At 41.2% G+C, this 12,000-nt stretch overlaps 6 protein-coding genes across 7 annotated transcripts; 4 read left to right on the top strand and 2 right to left on the bottom strand.

Moving 5' to 3' along the window:
- Positions 1 to 741: 741 nt before the first annotated feature.
- Positions 742 to 1,758, bottom strand: LOC120001785 (ubiquitin-like-specific protease 1). The gene has a single exon (XM_038850246.1). The coding sequence runs from the start codon at positions 1,635 to 1,637 to the stop codon at positions 897 to 899; it is 741 nt and encodes a 246-aa protein (XP_038706174.1). The 5' UTR covers positions 1,638 to 1,758; the 3' UTR covers positions 742 to 896.
- Positions 1,759 to 2,147: 389 nt separating this feature from the next.
- LOC120001786 (germin-like protein 9-3) lies at positions 2,148 to 3,172 on the top strand. The gene has a single exon (XM_038850247.1). It carries the CDS (start codon positions 2,344 to 2,346, stop codon positions 2,974 to 2,976), a length of 633 nt encoding a protein of 210 aa, XP_038706175.1. The 5' UTR covers positions 2,148 to 2,343; the 3' UTR covers positions 2,977 to 3,172.
- A 1,079-nt stretch (positions 3,173 to 4,251) lies between these two features.
- LOC120001788 (germin-like protein 9-3) lies at positions 4,252 to 5,083 on the top strand. The gene has a single exon (XM_038850248.1). It carries the CDS (start codon positions 4,328 to 4,330, stop codon positions 4,937 to 4,939), a length of 612 nt encoding a protein of 203 aa, XP_038706176.1. The 5' UTR covers positions 4,252 to 4,327; the 3' UTR covers positions 4,940 to 5,083.
- Positions 5,084 to 5,194: 111 nt separating this feature from the next.
- Positions 5,195 to 7,094, bottom strand: LOC120001784 (peroxidase 60). 2 transcript variants are annotated; one of them, XM_038850243.1, is made up of 5 exons: positions 6,863 to 7,094; positions 6,377 to 6,770; positions 6,103 to 6,282; positions 5,870 to 6,029; positions 5,195 to 5,781 (listed from the first exon to the last, which is right to left on the bottom strand). In XM_038850243.1, exons 2-5 carry the CDS (start codon positions 6,599 to 6,601, stop codon positions 5,369 to 5,371), a joined length of 978 nt encoding a protein of 325 aa, XP_038706171.1. In that variant the 5' UTR covers positions 6,602 to 6,770; positions 6,863 to 7,094; the 3' UTR covers positions 5,195 to 5,368. The 2 variants fall into 2 exon arrangements, with proteins under 2 accessions (XP_038706171.1, XP_038706173.1); XM_038850245.1 differs by having other exon boundaries at positions 6,377 to 6,720.
- On the top strand, positions 7,084 to 7,766 carry LOC120002455 (the record flags this gene model as incomplete). The annotated part of the gene is made up of 1 exon (XM_038851234.1): positions 7,084 to 7,766. A coding segment is annotated over one exon (564 nt), but the record flags the coding sequence as incomplete, so codon positions are not given.
- Positions 7,767 to 8,144: 378 nt separating this feature from the next.
- LOC120001783 (rho GTPase-activating protein 5-like) lies at positions 8,145 to 11,878 on the top strand. The gene is made up of 5 exons (XM_038850242.1): positions 8,145 to 8,734; positions 9,097 to 9,217; positions 9,467 to 9,586; positions 10,369 to 10,599; positions 11,090 to 11,878. The coding sequence occupies exons 1-5, from the start codon at positions 8,331 to 8,333 to the stop codon at positions 11,684 to 11,686; spliced, it is 1,473 nt and encodes a 490-aa protein (XP_038706170.1). The 5' UTR covers positions 8,145 to 8,330; the 3' UTR covers positions 11,687 to 11,878.
- Positions 11,879 to 12,000: the final 122 nt, after the last annotated feature.

The raw sequence follows: 12,000 nt of genomic DNA, 5'->3' as shown, positions 1-12,000 counted from the left end.
GCAGATCCAGCAATATATTCAAGAAAAATGTTACCAAATGTTCTAAAGCAGCCTATGGTTGCACCATCTACAAGAGTCAGATATCAACATCAATGTTGAAACAGATGACAGAGATCCTCTCTGTCGTCCTCTTCACAACAAACATGGGCAAAATCAAACATATCTCCAAATTACTGGAAGACTGCCAGAATCTCCACTAGTCTAATTCAGATCAGTTCTCACCATCTTGTATTAGGCTCATTATCTAACAGAATTGCTCTCCTCAGAACAATTGCATCATTTATGAAAAAAATTCTCGTAGGTTATAATACAAACAAAAACTAGCAACTACAAAACTCACCATCTTTCCTAGAACCAACACATAACTACCTTGACAAAAGCTTGGATAATCATATAATAAGTTTACATGCTAGGAATGCTATTAAGAAAAGCTAAGAGAAAGTTCTGAACCTACATAACCCAAGGCAGCAATTTAGAAGCATCAACAAAAGTTAAGCAGTCCTCATTCGTCCTAATTCCCCAGAAAAATCCCCAATTACTGCAGCATGTTCCAGACAATATACAATCGCAAAAATCATAATGCCAGTGTTGTCTCAATTCTGGTGGAAAATTAATTAGTGGTATTCACATCTTTCGTCGCACAAACCATGATCACCAGATAACATAACTTCATACTTTAATTTCTCGAAAAATTTTATCCCTTTTTTCCCCTTCATTCTCTCATCAACCAAACTGACCAAATCACATAAAAGAGAATTGGCTCGTTTCAATCAGCATATGCACAATTTGGTCATCAAAGATAAAGAGCTTGATATTTCAACAATGTCATACATAGTCAACAACATCAAGAAGAGATGAAATAACAAAAGAATTAAAAGCACAAAAACCCCCCACATTCAATCAAGAAAACCCGTTTGCCGCCATATTGCATTTCTTACCTGCCTGAGATCTCTTCCTTTCAATGTCCTCCCAGCTCCTTCTAGCACAGAGCAGGCCAGCAATGGCGACCGCGCAGACCCCATCGCTACAATTTCGTGTGGCGGCAGCATTTCTCCTTCCTCCTCCTCTTCCACATCGTCAATATCATCAAATTCCTTCTGCTTCCTCATCACCTGAGCAAGCACCGGCACGCTCGACGGGGCTGACAGGTGTTGGTGGAATTTCGCCGAAGAAGAGAGGACAGGAAGGCGGTCCTGAGGCGGTCTAGGGATGGAAGGAATAAAACGCGAGGAGGAGGTCGAGGAGGAGGAAACGGAGGTGGAGGTAGAGGCGGAGGCAGAGACAGAGGAGGAAATGGAGGCTTTTTGGAAGGTCTTGAGCTTCAGGGACGGTTCATGTTCCGCTAGGGCAGCAAGAATACCGAAAGATTCAGGCTGGGGAAAGTTCTTGCTATGGTGGCGGCGGAAAGGGGAAGGCGAAGAGACAGGGGTACGGTGGTTACGATGCTCGGCGTGGGAGGAGACCGAGAAGTCCGGGCTGAAGAATATGTCGTCCTCGCTGAGCTCGTTGAAGTCGTGGCTGATTGTATTGGAGGTGGAGGGATATTCAGAAGGCGGCGCGTGTGTGAAGGCGCCAAGAAAGCGCTCGGAGGATGGAGATTGGCGGTGGCGGAAGCGAGTGAGGCCGTTGGAGTCCATGTTATGGTGGTCGGGCCCTATTCGGGTCAAAAGAACGCGAAGGCCGTGCCCTCCACGAGAGGAAAGAACTGAGTGAGCTCTTCTATCTTATCGGCGGACGAGACGCTTTCTAGAATAAGAGGTCCTGATTTTTCGGGGACTGAGGAGACGTCATAGGTCATGTCACCAACGGCTCCGATTGCGATTCATTGGGAGATGATGTCAACTGGCTCCAAGAACGTGAGTCAACTGAAATGGTGACGCGTGCTTCTTTCAATTCCCATTTTCCTGTTTCTTCTTCTCCTAAACAGGCCCAGGCCCAATCCCAAAGAAATTAATATCAAGACGGACCGCGGCCCATGAATTACCAAAAACAACATGAGCAAGTCCATTAGCCGATTCTGAGATGAGTTGTATAGAACCTTCTTGTTAATAATTTAATGTCGTTTTAATTGCTTATTAAACATCTTATACATGGCTGCTTCTTCTTGTTAACAGTCTGGCAGTCCCCACAAGACAAAAGACAATGTAAAGACGACTGAAACTTCAATAAGAAAGACATTGTAATCTCCATCTTTTATTTCCTCTAGTTGTGCACCCAATAGGCCTCCAGAACGACTACCTCCTTCGCCTTTCCGATAGGGTTCCATTCTCTATAAATAGCTCCCTCCTTGAGACCAACCACCTCACTCCAGCCCTCAACATCATATCAACTTCAATATAAGCTATGGCCTCAAATTCTTCAAGCCTCAAAATTTTCCTTCTACTAGTAGCTTCATTTGCCGTTGTCGAAATGGTCAAGGCTGGAGATGCAGATATTCTCTCCGATTTCTTGGTTCCGCCAAATACAACAATTGATGGAGGTTTCTTCACATACATTGACATTCGTAAAAGCGGCCTTATTACTTCACCACCACCACCAACTTTTAAGGTGACAAAAGTAAGCATGGCTGAATTCCCAGCTCTTAATGGGCAGAGTGTTTCCTACGCTATTCTTCAATTTCCGGTTGGTGCCACTAATCCTCCTCACACCCATCCTCGTGCCGCTGAGCTACTTTTCGTCGTAATAGGTTCTCTTGAAGTGGGATTTGTTGACACAACAAACAAGCTCTACACTCAAACGCTACAAACTGGTGACATGTTTATATTCCCAAAGGGATTGGTTCACTTCCAATACAATGCTGATTCAAAGAACCCTGCTACAGCAATTTCTGCCTTTGGAAGCGCAAGTGCGGGGACTGTCTCACTTCCTGCCACCCTATTCCTCAGCAATATTGATGACAATATCTTGGCCAAGTCTTTTAAAACTGATGAGAAAACTATTCAAGCTCTCAAGACCGGTCTTGCCCCAAAGTCTTGAGAAATTAGTCTCTCTGATTTAGGGCTATTTTGTGCACCAGTGTTGTGTTGTGCTTTCCTTTCCCCCTCATTTTGGTTTTTGCTCAAATTTCTTTGTGATTTAATAATCAACATCCTTGTTCAAAAGGATTCATACGATGTATCATCGTCTCCCCGGCATAAATAACTTTTCAAGAAATGATAGTAATAATATTTCTGATCAATTTTCATGTTATTTATCAGTCTTATCATGGTTAATCATGAGAATATTGCCAGAGTACTTCGTGGCACAAGTGGTAATCAACAACAAAAAAAATTAAATAATAATACACAAACGTGTAAGAAAGTTAATTTTAACCTCAAAAACACAGGCAATGAAAATGTCAAGAATTTAATAATTAGATGAATGAAAGCGAAGGGGAACTTGAAATTCGTACCACGTAGTAGAGCAGATAAACTTCCCGCGATGAAGACGACGAATCAAATAGTAGAAGAGCAACTTATCGTCCTCTAAGGCGGGCGACCACATTGTGGTGTTTGATCTCCATTTGCTTCTCAAACTCCCTCTTATTCATCGCCACATCCCTCAGTTCTTCCTCCGACACCGCCCTGTAAGACGTCGCGACTCCCTCCGCTCCACTTCCCCTCTCCCCCATAACTCGTCGTTAATGTTCGTCCTTTTGTTTGTGGAAATGTTTTTCTTGACATCCTCGAAATTCCTTTCGCGATCCTTTTTAATTTAAGAATATCCACAATAACTATTATCATCTCAATTTATTTTTTCTAAATTAAAAATATGTCCCCAAATTGAATATATTGTGAATGAGGACTTTTTTTTTTATCAAATTTTTACAAACAATAGAGAAAATAAAATGAAAAAGACTGCCCCATCAAATCAAACACTTGTCTTCTTTCTTCTGGATTACTTGCTTGGACGGTTGGACCCTTCAAGAAAATAGCTGGCAGGTTCTCTTGTAGCTTAGGCAGCAAGGTGGACGAGGAAAGCCTTGTTTTTAGGGCAACTAAAAAATCATAGAAATCGAATCAACAGGCAAGATTCACGGGTTATTCTTTTTAAAAAATTATTTAAAATAGACGGATAATCAATTGAAAAAATCAAAATAACCGCCGATAACCACCGATTGCTTCAACAGCTTATACCACATTGTTTGTCGATGGATTTTCGATATCATCGGCTCTCGTACAATTCTGAATGACAATAAAAGGACAAAACCAAAGCTTCAACAAGAATGACATATTGTAATCTCCATCCTTGGTTCTAAGTTCTAACCCACCACAATAGGCCAGCAGAATGAGTCCGTTAAGGTTCTCTATATATCGCAACCTTCTATGATTGGTTAATCCATTTCAGTATGGTCTCAAGAATTTCCATGCTCCAGTTTTTCCTACTAGTGATAGCTTCACTTGCCATCATTCAGATGACCAAGGCTGGAGATGAAGATATTCTTTGTGACTTCTTGGGTTCCAAGGTCGATGCGAAGTACTTTACATATAAAGACATGCGCAGCTTCGAGAAACCAGCTGCAGCTTTTACGGTGATGAAAGCTAGCCGAGTTGAATTCCCAGCTCTTAACGGGCAGAGTGTTTCCTTAGCTGTTCTTCAATTTCCTGTTAATTCGGTTAATCCACCCCATATCCATCCTCGTTCTGCTGAGTTACTTTTGGTCCGAAAAGGTTGTTTGCAAGTAGGATTTGTCGACACGACCAACAAGTTCTACAATCAGACCCTACGAACGGGTGACATATTTGTGTTTCCAAAGGGACTTGTTCACTATCAATACAATGCTGATCCGCATACACCTGCTCTGGCGATTTCTGCCTTTGGGAGTGCAAACGCGGGGACTGTTTCGATTCCTGCCACTCTGTTCACCACTGGGATTGATGATAATATCCTGGAAAAGTCCTTCAAAACTGATGCCAAAACTATTCAAGCTCTCAAGACTGGCTTAGGATCTAAGCAATAAAACTTTATCAATACTCTTAGTACTTGAAGGAGTTCTTGTTCTTCATTTAATCACTTCGGTCCGATTTTACTTTTTATCCTTGTCTAATGGCGGTATCAGTCTTCTCCAACATCATGTTGTTTGTGTAATCATAATTCACTAATAATAAAAATTGAATTCCTTCTCTCCAATTTAGCATGAATTTAGACTTCCAGTACAAGATGCCAAAGCTTCTATTAGCATAAAGCTCCCCATTTTGAGTCAAAACAATGCATCGATCAATCAATCATTTCAAAATTCCAACGACAAAATACAATGAATACACAACACACTCAGAATTCATTCCAAATTACAGAGTCACTCAAAATAGAACCAAAATGAAAGAATGAAGAGAAATGAAGATAACAAATGTGATGAATCATTTATCAAGTATGCATGTTGAAAGCAGTATCAGCTGTTGACCGATCGACAAGATCTCCTGATCTCTCCTTGCGTTCCTGTGAGGACTTCTAGAGCTCCCAACTTAACCATGGCATTACCAAAGTTGGTCAAAAAGCTATTGCCAGAAGCAATTGCCATCACTATGCCTCTTGTCTGGGGGTCCTGAGCTAACTCTTGGTCTATTTCAAGGACTCCTCTACGCGACAATATTTGATTGTAGTATGATTTGTCGAAAATGTTTGCACTTGCAGGATTCTGGTCGAGATTAGCAAAACCGGAACTTGCTGAATTCTGCGGACAGGTATTCATCAACGCTGCAAGTAGCGATGCAGGCATGGTAGGATCAGGCTTCCCAGTATTGTTAAAATTATAGAGACGATTCTGGAAGAAGGCACAATGTGCTATCCCAATAGTGTGACCCCCTGCATCATCATGGTTTTTGACTCTACAATGTTAGCTGTTGTTATTACAAATAGACTGAAACATAAAGAAACAGAGAAATTCAATTACCGAGAAGGTAAACCATGTCTGTTGGACTAAGATTTTTCTGAGAAAATGCATTAATGGATTGAGAAACTGTGAAATCAGGTGATGGGAGATTGACATTGGAAGCTAGAGATACCAAACCATCCCTTCGCCCTGTTTGTACTTCGTACCTCCCTCCTTGACTCTGCATTATTCGAAACATATATCAGCATGGATCCTACAAAACGTATCCAGGAGAGAAATAGATTAATTCTCACCAAGGAAACAGCATCTCTGGTAGCCATAACGATGATATCAGCACAAGATACGACTCCGGGACAGATAAATTCCAAAGTTGTCTTTATTGCATCAATAATGTCATATCCTCTCACGCTTAGATTTGGAGGAGCAGTTTTCTCACTTGAGCTCCCATCTAGCAGTATTGATGCATCACATCCCTAAAATTTCACATCAGCAAGCTCTATGTTAATTAATTTAAACCGCCAAAAGAAGTAAAGACTTTGTGCAGAGAAGTCAATGGCAGAAACTTACATTGACAAAGCAATCATGGAACTGCAAGCGAAGGAGAGCAGCAGCTGTAGTTTTGTCCTGGTTAAAATTTGCAGCTACTAACCTGGACACCATAGACTCAACATTGAGAAATCCACATTTTCTGTTGTAGAACCCATACTCCAGTGCACCATAGCATTGACCAGTGAAGTTCACAAAGAAAAGGCCAAGGAATAGTGCCAATGCTGCTGCTGTATGCATCTTCATCTTGCTGCTTTTTGAACGATACAAGAAGAAACTGCATTCTCCATCTTTTTATAATGAAGTGAGTAGAAGGAATAAGAGAGGAATTGAATGGCTTGCACGAAGAACTCTGAGGGTATGTTCTGTAAACAGGACGTGCACCCATGTTAAGCTTGGACCTGGTGTTGAAACTCTGCATGTGAAATTATCAACAAGAGTAGCTGATTAAAGCTTACGGGGGGGTAAAAGTACATTTGAAAGTCAAATCTACTGTTTGATACGTACACGTGGCTCTAAAGCATTCGTTGTCAGGCATAATGGACAAGCCCCTAGAATGTGGCATCTTCCTCCCTCGTGTCTTCGGCATCACAGGAAACCATATGCTTTTTACATAATTAGCCTCGCAAGTTGGGACATTTACGTCATCTCCACTAGTAACCACCGACTAAAAGACCCAAGTCTTCATGTTTTTCCATAACCTACCCACCCAATCACTGCATCACTGAACTATTCACACCATGAGCAGAAGGGCAAAATGGAGCTGGACCTCTGCTTTTGTCGGAGCGGCATCGGCTCTAGCGGCAACCACTCTCCTCAGCGCGAGGCCAAAGGACCCTACTTTCCATCTGATCTCAATCAAATTCACCTCCTTCAACCTCAAACTCCCCGTCGTGGACGCGGATCTCATGCTGACCGTGCACGTGACCAACCCCAACATGGTCCCCGTCAAATACTCCTCCACCACCATGTCCATCTTCTACGACGGCTCCCTTCTCGGCTCCGCTGAGGTCAAGGCCGGGTCTCAAAACCCTCGTTCTTGCGAGATGCTCCGCCTCCCGGCTCGTCTCGACGGCCTGGAGCTAGCCAATCACGCGTCGCGATTCTTTGCCGACGTGGCTAAGAGGGAGATGGTGCTTGAAGCTAAGGTGGACTTTATGGGCAAGGCGAGGATGTGGTGGTGGGACCACGGGTTTAAAATGCACGTGGACAGCCATCTGACCGTTGATCCAGTGTTTCTCGATGTGATTGATCAGGAAAATATTTCGCAATTGCAGCTCTTAGTTAATTAATTAACTAATTAAGTTTAAGACTTGTATTATCAAATGGTAGGAATGCCATGCGTATAAATGAAACATCTTCAGATATATATATAATAGTCTTTGGATTGGATTTCTCTCTCTAATTTTCATGAAAATGGAAGTGGGAGATTCTTAACTTTAATTCATTGGGTGTGTATATATATATGCGCTATGTAGAGATGACAATACTAAGCTACAAAACCCACTTAGTAAAGATCAACCCACTTAGCCATCTCTGTAATTTTCCTTTCAAAGGCCCAAAATAGGTAGGCCTCGGAAGCCCAACTGACTGTGAAAACTAACAAATCCTTCTCACGCTTTATTTGGGGCCTGTTTTTCAGCACAGTTGTTGTATCTTGTATGTATCCACAAACTGACAAAAGGCACATATTAATATTATTATTTCCCACCAAATCCTCTCTCTCCCTGCCCTTTTTTTTATCTGGGGAAAAAAAACAATATTTCTTCTTCTTTTTTGTTTTAATAAAGTGGAGATTCACAAAGTTAATGATTCTCACGTCCTCAAACCCTTCCTTCAATCCAACTCCACCCTCTAAATCTCTCTCTCTGAAACCTTCTCTGCCCCACATAATCAAATCTTTGTTTTCTTTGGACTGTTTTATTAAAAGTATTATTATTATTTCTCAAAAAATACGTTGTTTTCATTGCCAGCCATGACCGAGGTCCTCCAATCTCCTTCCCATTTTCCTTCGTCTACAAGCACCATTTCATCTTCAACTACTCCTTCTTCCTTGACCTGCATACCCCCGCAGTTCCCTTCTTGCTCTCTTCTTGCAGATGGTGAGGATTCTACGCTGACTGTTTGTGACCCAGAAGAGGTGGTCGACACAGACAAGCAGAGCAGAGATCACCTTTCTTTGTTGGCTATTCTTGTGACCATCTTTAGGAAATCCTTGGCGGTTTGCAAGAGTGGCAGGAGGGAGCTTTGCGCCATGGAGATCGGGTGCCCGACGAATGTGCGTCATGTGGCTCATGTTACCTTCGATAGGTTCAATGGATTCTTGGGGTTACCTGTGGAGTTCGAGCCTGAAGTGCCCAGAAGGGCTCCCAGTGCTAGGTACATTGTGGGGTTTTGATGAATTTCTTTTGCAATACGAATGTGGGTTTCTTTTCATTATATGAACTTTTATGCAATTAACTGGTGGGTTATTCTTTTGTGATGTTTTGCTGGGGAATGCCATGAACAAATTGGGAGTAAATCTAAAATGGGAAAAATAGTTACCACCAAGTACCAAGATCACTTTTTTGTTTATGTTGGATCCTTAAAAAAGGTCCAAAGCTAGAACTTTTCGTATATTTCCTCATCAATCCTTCATTACCATGGTTACCATTTCTTGTTCAGATACTCAACCAGCCAGGTGTCAACATTTCTACTTTCATGTTAATTTGAATTGTTTTTATTTCTTTATTTTTCTGCAGTGCAACTGTTTTTGGAGTTTCCACAGAATCCATGCAGTTGTCATATGACTCCAGAGGGCACAGTGTGCCAACAATACTCTTGCTAATGCAAAATCGCTTGTATGCTCAAGGAGGTTTGCAGGTATTTGGCCTTGTCATTTCATTTATTTTTCTTCTAATCCTTTTGCTGATCCCAAGCTATGTAATTGTTGAGAAAAACAAGAAAATACTTTCTTTTTTTTTTGTTGATTTCTCTTATTTATGTGAGGGGGATAAACCAATCATAGTTCCTTCATTCCTTGGTTAGGATTTTCGATATTTATTGGACTTGATTGAATTTTTAAGGATTCATTCCCTATTCGTTTTGTTCTCAATTAATTCATGCTTGCAGGCAGAAGGGATATTCAGAATTAATGCAGGAAACAGCCAGGAGGAGTATGTTAGGGACGAACTAAATAGGGGCTTGGTGCCAGATGGCATTGATGTGCACTGTTTGGCAGGACTTATCAAGGTATATTAGTCTGAATTCTCACTTGATTCATCTCTATCCATGGTTGATTTTCCAGTAGTCGGTTAAATACTCATTTGAGATGCATTAAATTGGCTGCTCCTGAAATTCCACCTCGATATGTTGTTATTACCTCAATTATCAATCAGCACAGTTGTTCACTTGGATTAGCCAGGGCACCCAGTGCTCATTCATGTCAAACTTAGAACAATAACGCAGTTGTTATGGTGTTTGAGCCAGGAAAGGGCATATGAAATAAAGAAGAAGGATCAGTGAAGTAGATAATGCTATTATTCTTGCAAACGTACATGTGGGCTATTACCAATTTTTTGCCGATTAAAATGCTGAGATTATTAAAATGCTGAGATTATCAATATAGGATGGGGAAAGTCTTTAACAGGGAAGACACAAATTTAAGCTCTGATCCTATCATCTTTTGAATATTGTATTTTTATTATTGACTTAACACATGAACTAGAATAACAGTTTCCTGTTGTGGAGTGATCATTTGATACTGATTTTTTCTTTCTAGTAAATAAAGAGCCCAATTGATTTTAAGACCCTTCCACGCTATGTGTGGTGTATTGTAAGGGTGATTGTTTCCCCCATGCTCCATTCCTGGGCTGATTCACCATACCCATGAGCAAGGTGGTAGGCTTTATCTGCCAAATGAAAATTTTCATTACAAGGTCCACCTAACATAAGTTGGCTAGAAAGCATTACTATTGTGTAATCGTTGTTTGACTAATTGCTCAATCGTGCTTGATATCTTTTTGTTACTCTAGGCATGGTTCAGGGAACTCCCAACTGGCATTCTGGACTCTTTATCCCCTGAGCAGGTAATGCAATGCCAGATTGAGGAAGATTGTGCTGAGCTTGTGAGACTCCTACCCCCAACAGAAGCTGCTCTACTGGATTGGGCCATCAACCTAATGGCTGATGTTGTAGAGCAAGAACATTTAAACAAGATGAATGCACGCAACATAGCCATGGTTTTTGCCCCAAATATGACTCAGGTGGGTTTCTAAAGTTATAATACTTATAATGTGTCTAGAATCCAGAAACAAGTTGCACTGCTGAAACTTATATCTTGCATTAAATTTCCTGGAACCAAATCACTGTCTTCTTATAGATGATCCTATTTACATCGGACTGCGTCTTACTTGTTCTTCCTCATTTTAAATAAGGCTATATTTTCTTCCTTAAATGGAATGAAGTGTATTTAGATATCAGCAGAACTTCTACTTTTCTCTTAATGATCCATATACTCATCATCACTTTAACCTCAAACGTTAGGACTATTTAAAAGAGCATGAGTGGATATGAACTGATCTCTCATTGCCACCCCTTGCCCACACCCCACAGAAAAAGAGCATTAAATCGATACCACTTACCGGGCACTTTTCCCACTACCTTAATATATCACTAAATGATTTTGAGAACATGCATATGGCAGGTCTGGTTGATATGGGGAGGGCAATTTCTTATGTTATATGTGTGTTGCAGATGGCAGACCCCTTAACTGCATTGATGTATGCAGTCCAAGTGATGAACTTCCTCAAGACACTTATCTTAAGGACACTTCAAGCAAGACAAGATTCCATAGTTGAGCCAACTCCTGCTTGCCGTGTTGATCCAAATGATGAGAATGGAGACCAGAGCCCTTCACAGTCCTGCATGGAAGATGCTGAAAAAGGCAGTGGGGAGGTGGATCAAGCATTCATTGTCAAAGAATCTATTGTAGGAAGTTCCTCTAACTCTTGTGAAGACATTGATATTATTGATGTAGAAGAACCTAGCCCTCTCACTGCTGTTGAGAAGCAGAGTACCAAAGGGAATTGTCCCTTTCAGACTGTGGCTAATGCTGAGATGTTCAGCAATGAAGTTAAGGAGGGTGGAGTTAATGTTCTGAAGGATGCTGTTCAAAAAAATTGTGGGAAAAGCGATATTGGACAATCGAGCACCACAAACTTCAGTAAAGGCGCCAGCAAAATGAATCGGCAGCAGACTCTTCAGGTGGCAGAGCCTGTTGAGAAAACTTGCGGAATCAGCACTTTGAGCCATATAGATTCAAGAACTGAGCGCATTGAAGCATGGCGGTGAAGTATGCTCAACAGATTCTCTTGCAACGTGCTGTATAAGTTATCTTTGTTACACGTCAAACTTGTGAGGAAAAGTTTGTGAACTATTCATTGTGCCTGAATTTGCTTTGTTTCTTGTGTTCATTCGCATTATCACCAGAAACTATTGTTTACTTGTTCTCATTTTCTAGTTGTCCAGCCTTACATGCTTTAACAATTCTGATTCTCAATGCATCTCTTGCCCTAAACTGCTTACTGCTTAGCCAAGTAGCATTGGCTCTAAGCATCTTCATTTGGCATGTGGATGTCTTTCTATAATGGCAAGTTCTGGTGGAA

Source organism: Tripterygium wilfordii, chromosome 7 (assembly GCF_013401445.1).
Source record: "Tripterygium wilfordii isolate XIE 37 chromosome 7, ASM1340144v1, whole genome shotgun sequence".
In the NCBI taxonomy this organism is placed as follows: domain Eukaryota; kingdom Viridiplantae; phylum Streptophyta; class Magnoliopsida; order Celastrales; family Celastraceae; genus Tripterygium; species Tripterygium wilfordii.
This window is presented reverse-complemented; position numbering and strand designations above follow the sequence as displayed.

Excerpts from the sequence above, each read along its gene's own strand:
- LOC120001785 (XM_038850246.1), bottom strand. The coding sequence starts at position 1,637 with ATGGACTCCAACGGCCTCACTCGCTTCCGCCACCGCCAATCTCCATCC.
- LOC120001786 (XM_038850247.1), top strand. The coding sequence starts at position 2,344 with ATGGCCTCAAATTCTTCAAGCCTCAAAATTTTCCTTCTACTAGTAGCT.
- LOC120001788 (XM_038850248.1), top strand. The coding sequence starts at position 4,328 with ATGGTCTCAAGAATTTCCATGCTCCAGTTTTTCCTACTAGTGATAGCT.
- LOC120001784 (XM_038850243.1), bottom strand. The coding sequence starts at position 6,601 with ATGAAGATGCATACAGCAGCAGCATTGGCACTATTCCTTGGCCTTTTC. Across the intron at positions 6,283-6,376 it reads TCCATGATTGCTTTGTCAAT|GGATGTGATGCATCAATACT; the intron begins GTAAGTTTCTGC and ends GTGAAATTTTAG. Across the intron at positions 5,782-5,869 it reads AGACATGGTTTACCTTCTCG|GGGGTCACACTATTGGGATA; the intron begins GTAATTGAATTT and ends ATGATGATGCAG.
- LOC120001783 (XM_038850242.1), top strand. The coding sequence starts at position 8,331 with ATGACCGAGGTCCTCCAATCTCCTTCCCATTTTCCTTCGTCTACAAGC. Across the intron at positions 8,735-9,096 it reads AGAAGGGCTCCCAGTGCTAG|TGCAACTGTTTTTGGAGTTT; the intron begins GTACATTGTGGG and ends ATTTTTCTGCAG. Across the intron at positions 9,218-9,466 it reads ATGCTCAAGGAGGTTTGCAG|GCAGAAGGGATATTCAGAAT; the intron begins GTATTTGGCCTT and ends TCATGCTTGCAG.